General features: G+C 36.5%; 1 protein-coding gene across 6 annotated transcripts; it reads left to right on the forward strand.

Moving 5' to 3' along the window:
* The first annotated feature begins 10,753 nt into the window (after window positions 1-10,753).
* On the forward strand, window positions 10,754-13,985 carry LOC140985292 (urease accessory protein D). Of its 6 annotated transcripts, none has more exons than XM_073453105.1 (9): window positions 10,754-10,983; window positions 11,070-11,135; window positions 11,211-11,285; window positions 11,422-11,466; window positions 12,125-12,358; window positions 12,611-12,693; window positions 12,782-12,932; window positions 13,157-13,286; window positions 13,694-13,800. In XM_073453105.1, exons 1-8 carry the CDS (start codon window positions 10,885-10,887, stop codon window positions 13,268-13,270), a joined length of 867 nt encoding a protein of 288 aa, XP_073309206.1. In that variant the 5' UTR covers window positions 10,754-10,884; the 3' UTR covers window positions 13,271-13,286; window positions 13,694-13,800. The 6 variants fall into 6 exon arrangements, with proteins under 6 accessions (XP_073309206.1, XP_073309208.1, XP_073309205.1 ...); XM_073453104.1 differs by lacking the exon at window positions 13,694-13,800 and adding an exon at window positions 13,825-13,985 and having other exon boundaries at window positions 10,755-10,983; XM_073453103.1 differs by lacking the exon at window positions 13,694-13,800 and having other exon boundaries at window positions 10,755-10,983; window positions 13,157-13,430.

Below are 13,985 nucleotides of genomic sequence, written 5' to 3' on the forward strand. Positions count from 1 at the left end.
AAGACAGATACTTGAAATATTGATGTTTAAAGATATATATTTGTTTTTGTCATGATCAAGAATCTTGAAATAATTATGGGATTCTTATCGTGGCATGTAATATTTTAGCAAACATTAATGAGTTGTGAAACGGTTTCACGAATCTTTATCTGTGAGACGGGTTAGTCCTACCGATATTCACAATAAAAAGTAATACTCTTAGCATAAAAAATAATACTTTTTCATGGATGACCCAAATAAGAGATCCGTCTCACAAAATACGACTCGTGAGATCGTCTCACACAATTTTTTGCCAACATTAATATTAATATATGAGATGATGATGTATTTCACAAGTCACGATCAAATTAGTATTATCTTGATATTTATGTCACTACACTATAAATACAAAGAGAATATTTCGTCGATTTTTGGGGCACACAACAAGAAAAACGTGGATTAGAGACCGCCAAAATAGAGACTGATCGATTAACGACCGATTTGATTGGCATCAATAACGTTAGCGACCACATTTACGACGTTCTCTAAATTAGAAACCAATATATTTTTTTTGCGGTTTCTACTTTAGATACTGATCTTGAAATTGATTGAATGTCAAATTTGATAGGATTCTCACTTCTTGTCAAATTATTAAATAATTTGTGAGGTTTATTGGCATGCTCTTCATTATCATTTTGTGATTTTGTGGTGCTAAAGAGACGCTTGAATTTTGCTTTTAATGTTAGGTTATTTTGATATTGTAATAAATCAGGTATCAAGGTAAACTGTTTGGTTAATTGATTTTTTAATTTATTGATCGATTGTTATCTTTTTCAAATTTTGTTTTTTTTAAATTTATTTTATGTGTATATTTTAATCTTATTTTATGTTTATCTTAATCCACATAAAAGATTAAAAAAATTGCTCCGAAAACTGCTTTAGAAAACCATATACTTAATCCTTAATCGATAAACAAAATATTTTTGACAAATTAATTAACTATTTTTTAAAAAATAATAATTAACTATTTTTTAACACATGCATTGTGGAATATAGAAAAATAAGATAAGATCAAGTTAATAAAGATGATCTATAGCCGACAAATTTCTATGTCAGAAGTCTTGTTTCCTCGCTAGCACATTAAATAAAAATATTTTTCCAATTATTTTTTTACAGCTCACGTCGTGAAATTATATAATTCTTACCAAGAACAACACCAACAGCCAAAGAAAATCATGGTATATTTTATTTTATTATTGAGTTTTTTTAAAAAATATTTAATAATTAATATATTAATGTAATTAAGCATTTTCACTTGTAACACAGTGACATAAACTTTTTTGAGAAGTCTGTGTTTAATTATATGTGATAGCGATAAAACTCTCAACCCCTATATAATAAAAAATAAAATTATTAATCTATACAAAAAATAAATTAAAATAAATTTTAAAGATGATGAATTATTTAAAAATTAATTTAAAAAACAATTACAAATCATATGTTCTTAAAAATAAGATTGAAAGATTTAAAAATAAGACAGAACAATATTACACAAATACTCAAAGCTGAATATGTGGGAGATCATATAAATGCTTGATATTAATTAACAAATACTATTTAAAAAAATATTTTGAAATTAAAATTTATTTATCAAACTATTCAAATATGGGGGATAAATTAAATTGGGTAAATAAAATACCAAAGTACTAAAAAAACGTGAAGAGTCAGTAATCAAGTTTTATATGATTAAACGTGGTTTTCTTTTTAAGAAAATATTAAACGGCTTTAAGCGTGGAAATTTTTTTAAAATTTTTATTATAAAATTTATTATTTTAATTCAAACAATAGATAAAAACAATATTTAATAAATATAAAATTATAATTTTAATATTGTAAGTTTTGTTTTTTCGAAATGTTTAATATTGTAAGTAGACATGTTTTAGGTTTTAGTTTTGTAACTTGACAAAGTTTGATTTTCAACAGGTAATTTGTATTTTTTTTATTTGATTTTTTTTCCGAAACCACTAAATCCACATAATATTACTTATTTGATATCGATACTCTCCTACGCGATTCATGTAAAAAGAATAAAACTTATATTACATACATTAAAATACACATAAAAAAACCATTATCCTTTCTTTTTGAAGTATTAGTGATCGTTTTGCATTAATTGTTATTTATTTTTTATCCGATTAATTTTAATTTGAGTAATATAAGTTTAATTCTTGTCAGATATGTCACGTAGTGTGGGGACTCGGACGCTAATCATCTTCTTAATCGTCATTGGGATAATATGATCAATGTAATTAATCTGGGTCTAAATTCTTTTTTTTTTTAATATAGCGCGGAACGTAATGGAACTAATATAATATACATATCAGTATAAAAGTACAAGTCTTGTACAACATACATTCATCTAAATCTAAGGTTCAACAACTAATTATCAAGTGTTCAAACCCTATTTACATCGAAGTCCGTAGTCTCCACTCTAATCACGATCTCTCCTCATCTCTTTGACCCTGATCCTGTCCCACCTGTTGCCATGCACACATACAAATACGACAACAGCCGGATAATTCCGGTGAAAAATACATCCCAGTATAAATCAACAAAACATGCAATCATATAATCGATACAAAAGCATGAAACAAATATCAATCACATGTATTAAATCTGAAAACATAAATCGATATAAAACTGTAAATAACTCGTGACTCTACAGCTCAGACTAGACTCATTCCTAGTCTAGGGATCCCGGTTTCCAGACGTTGGCATACTATATCGAATCTCAGTAATAGAAGTAAATCCACTCCTAATCAAACATCGATATAAACCAAACATCTAGTGTCTTGACCTATCCGTCAAAGACTTTGGCACCTCCGCCAATAACTCCTCTGTGACAATGTGCAATGGGCCAGTGACTACTCTATCACAGTCTGGCACCTCTGTCACAAGACCAATCGTCTAATCACGCTTTCTATAAATCAATAGAACAAGCATATCAATTCAAATCAATGCATATAATAACAATAAGTATGTGGTTTAGGGAAACTCAAGTTATATCTAACTCGAGTCATTCTCCCGGGTTCGACATTGACTTATACCTTTCTTTCGTAGTCTCGGTCTGAAGCAATATAAGTGCTGAACTCAAGACTGTCTCTGTAAATCTGAAATGACATATCGAGAATAGCAATATCAACATTCCATTCACAATTCAATACCGAATCTGATCAATCTGAATTTAATTCAAATCAACGGCATAACGGCACAATCACGATATCCCCGTCAATACAATAGCAACATATATCAATTACAAACCATAACCCATATCCGTTACAATCTGTAATCAATCCATAATCCAAATCTGTTCAATTTCAATCGATAAAATTAGAAAATCATAACAATTCCAAAATCAACTTGTTCTTCGATCTGACTTCGATTCTACGATCTCTAGTATTCCCAGAACACATAATAATGATCAAATAATAATTCCTCCAATATCATAATTTTTGAATCATGATAAAACATAATAAAACTTACGTCCTTTTGAAGCTATTGACGAGAGGATCACAGAGCTATGCTCAGATCGAAAATCTGAAGGCCGGATCTTTCAAAATCACAATTCTAGTATATGAAGAACTTGAAGGGATTCTATGGAAATTTTGCTCGGTTGTTGCTGTTGAAAGTATGAAAGAATGAAAGCAATTATATATCCAATTACATGGTGGAGACAAGTGTCTCACTCAATCCATAATTGCACTTTAGCCCCTGAAATCTTCACTATTTGCAATTTGGTCCTCAATAATTCTTTTTAATTCCATTTCAATCCTAATTAATTACAAAAACCATGGAATCTAATTCATCATTCCAAAATTCGTAAATTAAATAATTTCGGATTAAAATGATATAATCTCGGGCCTTACAATTCTCCCCCTCTGAGACATGATTTCGTCCTCGAAATCTCAAGCAATCATAACACAGGCAATCCAACCAGAAATAACACAAACTGAATTAGTAAACTCACATCAGTGGAATAACTCTGGGAATTCCTGTCTCATATCTGATTCAGTCTCCCAAGTAGCTTCTTCAATGCCATGACGAGTCCACTGGACTTTTACAAGTGGGAGGGTCTTCGTTCTGAGTTGCTTTTCTTTACGATCAATAATTTGAACCGATTTCTCAATATAACTCAGAGACTCGTCAAGCTCAGCCTCGTCTGGCTGGATAATATGGGAATCATCGGGGAGATATTTCCGTAACATAGATATATGAAAGACATCATGTATTCCAGATAGAGAAGGCGGTAATGCAAGTCGATAGGCACGATCTCCTATCTTCTCGAGAATCTCATACGGCCCAATATATCGTGGAGACAGCTTCCTTTTTTGCCAAATCTGACAACTCCTCTGAAAGGTGAAATCTTCAGGAATACTCGGTCTCCTGCCTCAAATACCAACGGTCTCCGTCGAGCATTGGCATATTTGGCCTGTCTGTCTTGAGCAGTCTTCATTCTCTTCTGAATCAGTTTCACTTTCTCAGTCATATCTCTGATCATATCAGGTCCAATCTCAGGTACCTCAGAGACATCGTCCCAATACAAAGGGGATCTGCATTTCTTGCCGTACAATGCTTCAAACGGTGCCATCTCAATACTCGTCTGATAGCTGTTGTTGTACGAAAACTCACAAAGTGGCAATGCATCTTGCCAACTAGTGCTAAAATCAAGCACTACGGCTCTCAGCATATCTTCCAATGTCTGGATAGTCCGCTCTGACTGTCCGTCAGTCTGTGGATGATATGCGGTACTCAGATGTAACTTCGTACCTAGAGCCTGCTGCAAACTCTGCCAAAAGTGCGAAGTGAACCGAGGATCACGGTCTGATACAATCGACTTCGGCACTCCGTGCAATCTGACCACTTCTCTGACATAGATCTCAGCCATCTGGTCATACCTGTATGTCATCTGATACGGAATAAAGCATGCTGATTTGGTCAATCGGTCAATCACGACCCAAATCGCATCACAACCTCGGGAGGATCGCGGTAACTGCGTCACAAAATCCATGGAAATGTGATCCCATTTCCATTCAGGAATAGACAAGCTGTGCAGTAGACCTCCTGGTTTCTTTCTTTCTGCTTTTACCTGTTGGCAATTCAGACACTTTGACACACACTCTGTGACATCAGATTTCATCTGTTTCCACCAAAACTGTGCCTTTAAATCATTGTACATCTTTCTGCCACCAGGATGAATGCTAAATCGACTGCTGTGCGCTTCTGACAATATCCGATGTCTCAAATCTGGAACATCTGGCACAACAATACGATTATTCACATACAGTACATCATCACGTACCTGATATTCTGATCGATGACCTGATCTGACCATCTCAATCGATTTCTGCACATTCTGATCCACTTCCTGAGCCGCTTTAATTCTCAACATCAGCTCTGGTTCAACTTGAATAGCATACAATCTCAGAGGCTGACAATCTGTTTCAAATGCTAATCCAGACAAACAGCATTCTTCTATCAAATTTGAAACACCTATTGTCGATAAGGATAAAGAACATACCTTACGACTCAGTGCATCAGCTGCTGCATTAGACTTTCCCGGATAGTACTTGATTTCACAATCGAAATCTTTCAGCAAATCAAGCCATCTTCTTTGCCTCATATTCAGTTCTGATTGTGAAAACAGATATTTCAAGCTTTTGTGATCAGAATAGATCTCAAATTTCTCACCGTAGAGGTAGTGTCGCCATATCTTCAATGCAAATACAATGGCCGCCAATTCAAGATCATGAATTGGGTAGCGAGTTTCATGTGGCTTCAACTGTCTCGAAGCATAGGCAATGACATGGCCTCGCTGCATCAAAACACAACCCAAACCTCTGTGAGAAGCGTCACAATATACAACAAATCCACCAGTACCTGAGGGGATAGTCAGTATCGGTGCACTGGTCAATCTTTTCTTCAATTCCAGAAAACTGGACTCACAGTCTTCTGACCACACAAACGGAGCATTCTTCTGAGTTAACTGAGTAATCGGTTTGGCAATGCTCGAGAAATCTTTAATAAACCGACGGTAATATCCTGCCAAACCCATAAAACTGCGAATCTCTGGCACTGATGTCGGTCTCGGCCAAGAAATCACAGCCTCAACCTTGCTGGGATCAACTGATATACCATCTCCGGATATGATATGACCCAGAAATACTACCTGTCTCAACCAGAACTCACATTTTGACAGTTTAGCATACAATTTCTCAGTTCTCAGAATTTTCAACACAGTTCTCAAATGTTCTGCATGCTCAATCATATTCTTGGAGTAAATCAGAATATCATCAATGAATATAATCACAAAATCATCGAGATACTTCTGAAACACACGGTTCATTAATCCCATAAATACAGCCGGTGCATTCGTCAAACCAAACGGCATGACAATAAACTCGTAATGTCCATACCTGGTTCTGAATGCTGTTTTTGAGATATCGGAATCCCTGACTCTCAGCTGATGGTATCCAGATCTCAAATCAATCTTGGAATATACAGAAGAACCCTGCAACTGATCAAATAAATCATCAATACGAGGCAAAGGATATTTATTCTTTACCGTAGCCTTGTTCAGTTGTCGATAGTCAATGCAAAGTCTCATAGAACCGTCTTTCTTCCTCACAAATAATACTGGAGCACCCCAAGGAGATACACTCGGTCTGATGTAACCCTTGGCCAGTAAGTCCTCCAACTGTTCTTTCAACTCTTTCAACTCAATCGGTGCCATTCTGTACGGAGCTCTGGAAATCGGAACTGTACCTGGCATCAACTCAATGCTGAAGTCTATCTCTCGAATCGGAGGCAAACCAGGAATCTCATCTGGGAAGACATCAGCAAACTCGCAAACCACTGGCAAATCCGCCAATGATGGACTCGATTTCAGTAAATCAACTGAATAGACAAGGAATCCATCCGCTCTTTTCTGCAATAATCGAGTCATATTCATAGCAGATATCAAAGGAATTCGGGCTCGAGAACCCTTACCGTAAAATTTCCATTCCTCAGCCATCTCAGGTCTGAATCGTACAATCTTGTGGAAACAATCAACTGTAGCTCTGTACTTGGTCAGCATATCAATACCGATAATACAGTCAAAATCAGACAACCCAAGTACAATACAGTCTAGCTCAATCTCATGTCCGTCATACTGTAGCACACAAGATCTAACCGAAGTCACGGATATCAAACCTTTCCCCAAAGGAGAAGAAACAGATACTACAGTAGATAGGGACTCAACAGGCAATGCATGCATCAATGCAAATCTCTCAGAAATAAATGTATGCGATGCACCAGTATCAATCAATACATATGCAGGATAACCAGAAATAAAACAGTTACCTGCAACAACGTCATCAGGTGCGTCCTGTGCCTGCTCCTCAGTCAAAGCGAACACCCTGGCCTGCTGTCTAGGAGGCTGGCTCACTGTCTGGCTTCCTCCTGGCCTCTGATGTGACTGGGTAGATGGTGCTGGCTGGAAAGAATGAACAGCTGAGGGTCGTCTCCCTGTCTGAGCCACTGATCCAGATGACTCTGCTCCCTGGGATCCCTGAGAACCTCTCTGGGGACATACTCTAGCAAAATGTCCCTGCTGTCCGCAAATACGGCAACTGCCAAACACTCCTCGGCACTGCTCTGTGGAATGTCTCCCTCCACACGTGCTGCAATAAGGTCCTGTATAACTTTGGCTCTGACCAGTCTGTCTCGAGCCACTGGAACTGGAAGAACTGCTGCCAGACTTCTTAAACTGTCTTCCTCTGGCTTTCAAATAGTCCTTCTGTCTCATCAGACCAGCTTCTGCTCCCTTTGCTCTGTTCAGGGCATCAGCAAAGTTGTTCGGTCGTCCAGTGTTCACCAGTGTAAAGATTTCAGGATTCAGGCCATTGATGAACTGATCAGCAACAGCTTCGTCGTTCTCGGCCACATGTGGAGCAAATCGTAGTAGTGTAAAGAATTTAGACACATATTCCTCAATGTTCAACTGCCCTTGTCTCAGATTCGCAAACTCAGCACTTTATCCTTTCTGTATGACACAGGGAAAAATCTCTGATAGAATTCGGTTTTGAAGACATTCCAGGTAATAGGCGTACCTCGTTGCTCCAAGGCCCTCTTGGTCGTAATCCACCAGTTCTTAGCAACATCATGCAACTGGTGTCCTATCAGTTTCACTCTCCGCTCATCAGTGTAGTCCAAAGAGTCAAACAGCATCTCAATGTCATCTAACCAACTCTCGCAATCAACTGAAGTCTCAGTACCCTTCAGCGTCGGTGGATGGAACGACAGAAATCTCTTCAGCAAGGTTTCCATTGGTGTTGCTGTCACATCCATCGGATTTGCAGAGGTACAGCCATGTTCTGGGATTCTTCGAGGAGGCATACCTAATTATCAAAAGGATTAGTAACCCAATACAACAAATCTGTTTCAATTCAGTCTCACCTCCGATCATCTTACTGCTGATCAAGAATCGGTTCTGATTCATTCTCAATTAATACAGTTTACCAATCAAATCAGATAATCAGGTAAATATGTAATAATAAAAGCAGTAATCATGCTAGCAATCTAAAACAGGAAAGAAAACTCAATCTACCCCGCTCACTAGCTTCTATCTAAGGAACTTACTGCTCTGATACCAACTGTTGTGGGGACTCGGACGCTAATCATCTTCTTAATCGTCATTGGGATAATTGGATCAATGTAATTAATCTGGGTCTAAATTCTTTTTTTTTTTTAATATAGCGCGGAACATAATGGAATTAATCTAATATACATATCAGTATAAAAGTACAAGTCTTGTACAACATACATTCATCTAAATCTAAGGTTCAACAACTAATTATCAAGTGTTCAAACCCTATTTACATCGAAGTCCGTAGTCTCCACTCTAATCACGATCTCTCCTCATCTCTTTGACCCTGATCCTGTCCCACCTGTTGCCATGCACACATACAAACACGACAACAGCCGGATAATTCCGGTGAGAAATACATCCCAGTATAAATCAACAAAACATGCAATCATATAATCGATACAAAAGCATGAAACAAATATCAATCACATGTATTAAATCTGAAAACATAAATCGATATAAAACTGTAAATAACTCGTGACTCTATAGCTCAGACTAGACTCATTCCTAGTCTAGGGATCCCGGTTTCCAGACGTTGGCATACTATATCGAATCTCAGTAATAGAAGTAAATCCACTCCTAATCAAACATCGATATAAACCAAACATCTAGTGTCTTGACCTATCCGTCAAAGACTTTGGCACCTCCGCCAATAACTCCTCTGTGACAATGTGCAATGGGCCAGTGACTACTCTATCACAGTCTGGCACCTCTGTCACAAGACCAATCGTCTAATCACGCTTTCTATAAATCAATAGAACAAGCATATCAATTCAAATCAATGCATATAATAACAATAAGTATGTGGTTTAGGGAAACTCAAGTTATATCTAACTCGAGTCATTATCCCGGGTTCGACATTGACTTATACCTTTCTTTCGTAGTCTCGGTCTGAAGCAATATAAGTGCTGAACTCAAGACCGTCTCTATAAATCTGAAATGACATATCGAGAATAGCAATATCAACATTCCATTCACAATTCAATACCGAATCTGATCAATCTGAATTTAATTCAAATCAACGGCATAACGGCACAATCACGATATCCCCGTCAATACAATAGCAACATATATCAATTACAAACCATAACCCATATCCGTTACAATCTGTAATCAATCCATAATCCAAATCTGTTCAATTTCAATCGATAAAATTAGAAAATCATAACAATTCCAAAATCAACTTGTTCTTCGATCTGACTTCGATTCTACGATCTCTAGTATTCCCAGAACACATAATGATGATCAAATAATAATTACTCCAATATCATAATTTTTGAATCATGATAAAACATAATAAAACTTACGTCCTTTTGAAGCTATTGACGAGAGGATCACAGAGCTATGCTCAGATCGAAAATCTGAAGGCCGGATCTTTCAAAATCACAATTCTAGTATATGAAGAACTTGAAGGGATTCTATGGAAATTTTGCTCGGTTGTTGCTGTTGAAAGTATGAAAGAATGAAAGCAATTATATATCCAATTACATGGTGGAGACAAGTGTCTCACTCAATCCATAATTGCACTTTAGCCCCTGAAATCTTCACTATTTGTAATTTGGTCCTCAATAACTCTTTTTAATTCCATTTCAATCCTAATTAATTACAAAAACCATGGAATCTAATTCATCATTCCAAAATTCGTAAATTAAATAATTTCGGATTAAAATGATATAATCTCGGGCCTTACACGTAGGATAAAATCAATGTCAAATAAACCATGTTCGATAAATTTAATGGTTTTGGGCAAAAAGGGTTTAAGACAAAAAATCCAAGTTATTGTATGAAAATAAAATTTTAACAAATTACAAGATTAAAATACAAATAATAACTAAAATTGTAATTTTCCGTTAATAATTTCCTATAAATTTATAAAATTCAAGTAATCAAAGAAATTTCTTTAAAACCATTAGTGATTTGTTAATTAATATTAACGTCTCTTTATCAAGTTTTTTTTTAAAAAAAATTTAAATAAAAGAAATGTTTTTAAATATAAATTTATGTTTTCAGAACACTGGAAAATACCATTTTCAACCGATTTTAGAGAAAAAAAAATAGAATTTGAAGTGAATATCAAGCTAATCACTATGAATATAAAATACTTGATTTTCTGTGCACGTAGCGCTTCGAGTTGTCGGCGACTTTTCACAGCTGATCGCCATTGCTAGCTGGTCCACTCTCAGCGAGTGGCGAATTCACATTCAATACAAAGAGAGCTGATGGAAAGAGGGAAGGTGGTTGTGGAGAGGGTCGGTGGCAAATCAACGGTGACGCGATGCATTTCCAAGTACCCTCTCAAATTCATCATTCCCAACAAGGTCAATCTCGGGTTCCCTCTCTGATTCTCAGTTCTTGATTCTGCAAGCAACACGCGGGATTCTCACGTTCTTGATGTTTTCCACAGGTGGGACCCGCTCAAACAGATGCTGTCTGGATTTACACCATCACCTATGGCGGAGGCATCGTCTCTGTATGTTATCATTACATTCCTTGACATGGGTGTTTTGTATGAAGTTGCTTAATTGCTTGGTGTTCAAATAAGTAGGGTGATTCTATTGGGTGTGAGATTACGGTGGGGGATGGCTGTACGGCAGTTTTGACCACCCAATCTTCTACCAAGGTCTTGTGTTTTGCTGTCATTTCTTGAATACTAGAATCTATCTGTTAATGGGTTAAAGGTTAAATTTTGGCGATGGAGGTGTGGTTATTGAATACCATTTGCTGATTTTTTTTTAAAAAAAAACTTGAGTGTGCAGGTATACAAGTGTGTCGGATCCAAGTGTTCTGAACAAAAATTGGAGGTGAAACTTGTTTTTTTTTTTTTGTCAAGTATGAAATTTGGTCGAACCACTTGTTCTCACATTTGTGTATGATTTGCTTGGACTCATAATATTACACTTTGAGGTATAGGACGATTACGTTTTTAGTCCTTAATTTTATCCCTGAAACAGATTTCATCCTCATAATTATTACTTACGAGAGGACATGTATTTTCATGAGGGAGAGACCCGATATTCTTAGAAAATAGTGGACCGATGTTGTAATGCGAGAAACAAAATCCTTTTGGGATATACAGAAAAGACTAAAAATTGCAACTGCCACACCCAATTTTAGGAAGATAAACTCATTTGTGAGCATATGGGGTTGTTTCTTTGGATTTTGACAGAAGTTGGTGGCAAAGGCGATGTCTGTTAAAAAAATGTGAAATGCTCAGGGACTATTCTGTGAGCTACACACGGGGGACATGGATTTGTTTTGGGTGAAATCAGGAACTAAAAATGTTATCATCTCGAATGAGAGGAAAATGATATTTAGGCATTTTTATGCTAGTTTTTATTTCAGGTCACAAGGTGCCCTTTGGCCCTTTGGTGAGTACATCGTTACTTTATATATGTTTTCACTTTTGCCATTGTGTATGTCACTTTAAACAAACAGAAGTTAATCTATGCCATGCAGTAGGCTAGTATTGGGCAGGACGCTCTTCTTGCTGTAATTCCAGACCCAGTCACGTGCTTTTCCACTGCAAAGTATTCTCAATTGCAAATTTTCAAAGTTGTTCCTGAGTCGAGCTTGCTTCTTGTTGATTGGATTACCAGTGGTCGTCATGAGAGGGGAGAAAAATGGGAATTTTCTTTTTACAAGAGTACTAATCGGATTCTCACGAAAGGGGATGAGCCTGTGTTTCTTGACACGGTACTTTTCTTATTCCAGCCATAACCTTTTAAGGGGAACATGTGTCAAAAATCTATGATTGGTATGATATAAGCAAATACTCCTTGGGATTATTTTTACATGTACTTTGAATTTGCGCATCCTTGCAAAATTGCCTATTAACATTAATCTGATGCTGTCACTTTCTCTTATGAAATGTCTTGATATCGTTGGGAATTCTTTGATTATATATTATTCCCTCGAAATTGGTTGATTGATTCTAACTTGACACAGGCTTTGTTAGAGCAAGGAAATCATGGCAGTATTTCTGACCACCTGCAAGATTACCAATCAATAGCTATGATAGTGCTCTTGGGGTAGGAACTCTGTAAGTGTGCGGGTTTCTTTTTGACACAAGAATGAGAATTATGTGGCTTAATCATGTGTTTGTATTCGTGGTTTTAGGCCTAAATTGAAACATGTCCAGCATCAGATCCAGGAAGATGTCAAGAAATTAATGTCGGAGCAACTTCATGTCCCTTCTATCAGATCAGGAGGTGATAAATGTTTTCCAAAACCAAGATTTATTGCTTCTTGCAGTGTGTTTGGCCCAAAGGTGCGTAATACAATTCTTAATTGTATTCCATGTATTAATTGAAATGCTTGATATACAATCTTCTGGAATACTTCTTTTGAAAGCTCCGGCCTCCGATAAGTAGGTCACCCATAGAAAATTATATTAACTATTGATTATTTGAAGATGATCCGGAAAAGTATATTAACTCTTGATCTAGTCGAAGATGGTCAGGGAAATACATTAACTCTCTGTTAGCATGTCAGGGGACTGGAGTTGTGATTAGAGTAGCTTCCATGACAACTGAATCCATCTACAATTTCCTGCAACATGAATTGGCTGCCATGAAACCATTGCTTGGAGTTTCACCCTATTTCTAGACACACAAAAAATCAGGTAAAGGTAATTAGCGAATCTTTCTGAATTGGAGTTGCGTAGGTTTTTAATTTTTTAACGATTAAAGTTTAGTTGTTCGACCTACGTTTGGTTCCTCTTTTTTCTGTAATTTTGGGATTTGGAATACAGCAATATGGTTTATCACTTCTGAGTTAAATGACTGAAGCTCAGTGACTCGATCGGCTTAGCTTTAAACTATTGCAAACAATAATATATACTTGCAAGTGGTTTGCTGAGTAGCTTAAACAAAGAATTCACGCTTTTACTTGGTTTGAGAATATATTTTGGGCATGTAGACGAGTTTGACTCGAGTTTTATAATTTTGGATACTACTTACTTGTCATGTTTATTATCCCCTTTTAAGTTTTTTGCCACGCACAAAAAACAACCCCTCCATTTCTGGGCAGAATGAACTTTTTCATGAGTACACCTTTGTTCGATGTTCAAAATTTTTTATGGAGTTGATGTGGGATCATACCAACAATAATGCGTCGGTCGGGCAAGGAGGCCGATTTCATAAGGTTTTTTTTTTGGCGAGTGGTAATGTTTCTAAGGCTTCAAGGGTTGGATATCAGGCGCAATCAGCCCCAAGACTACTTACTACCAGTCAAGTGTTAATTTTCGCCAGCATTATATTTCTCGGGGTTTTATATAATGCTTATCTTTTCATATAACCTCCTTTGATAATATTTGATTTGT

The sequence above is a fragment of the Primulina huaijiensis genome, chromosome 9 (genome assembly GCF_012295235.1).
Source record: "Primulina huaijiensis isolate GDHJ02 chromosome 9, ASM1229523v2, whole genome shotgun sequence".
NCBI lineage: Eukaryota > Viridiplantae > Streptophyta > Magnoliopsida > Lamiales > Gesneriaceae > Primulina > Primulina huaijiensis.

What these genes read in the sequence shown, in the direction of transcription:
- LOC140985292 (XM_073453105.1), top strand. Translation starts at nt 10,885, where the DNA reads ATGGAAAGAGGGAAGGTGGTTGTGGAGAGGGTCGGTGGCAAATCAACG. An exon ending in AATTCATCATTCCCAACAAG is followed by an intron (nt 10,984 to 11,069) that starts GTCAATCTCGGG and finishes TGTTTTCCACAG; the next exon opens with GTGGGACCCGCTCAAACAGA. An exon ending in ATGGCGGAGGCATCGTCTCT is followed by an intron (nt 11,136 to 11,210) that starts GTATGTTATCAT and finishes TCAAATAAGTAG; the next exon opens with GGTGATTCTATTGGGTGTGA.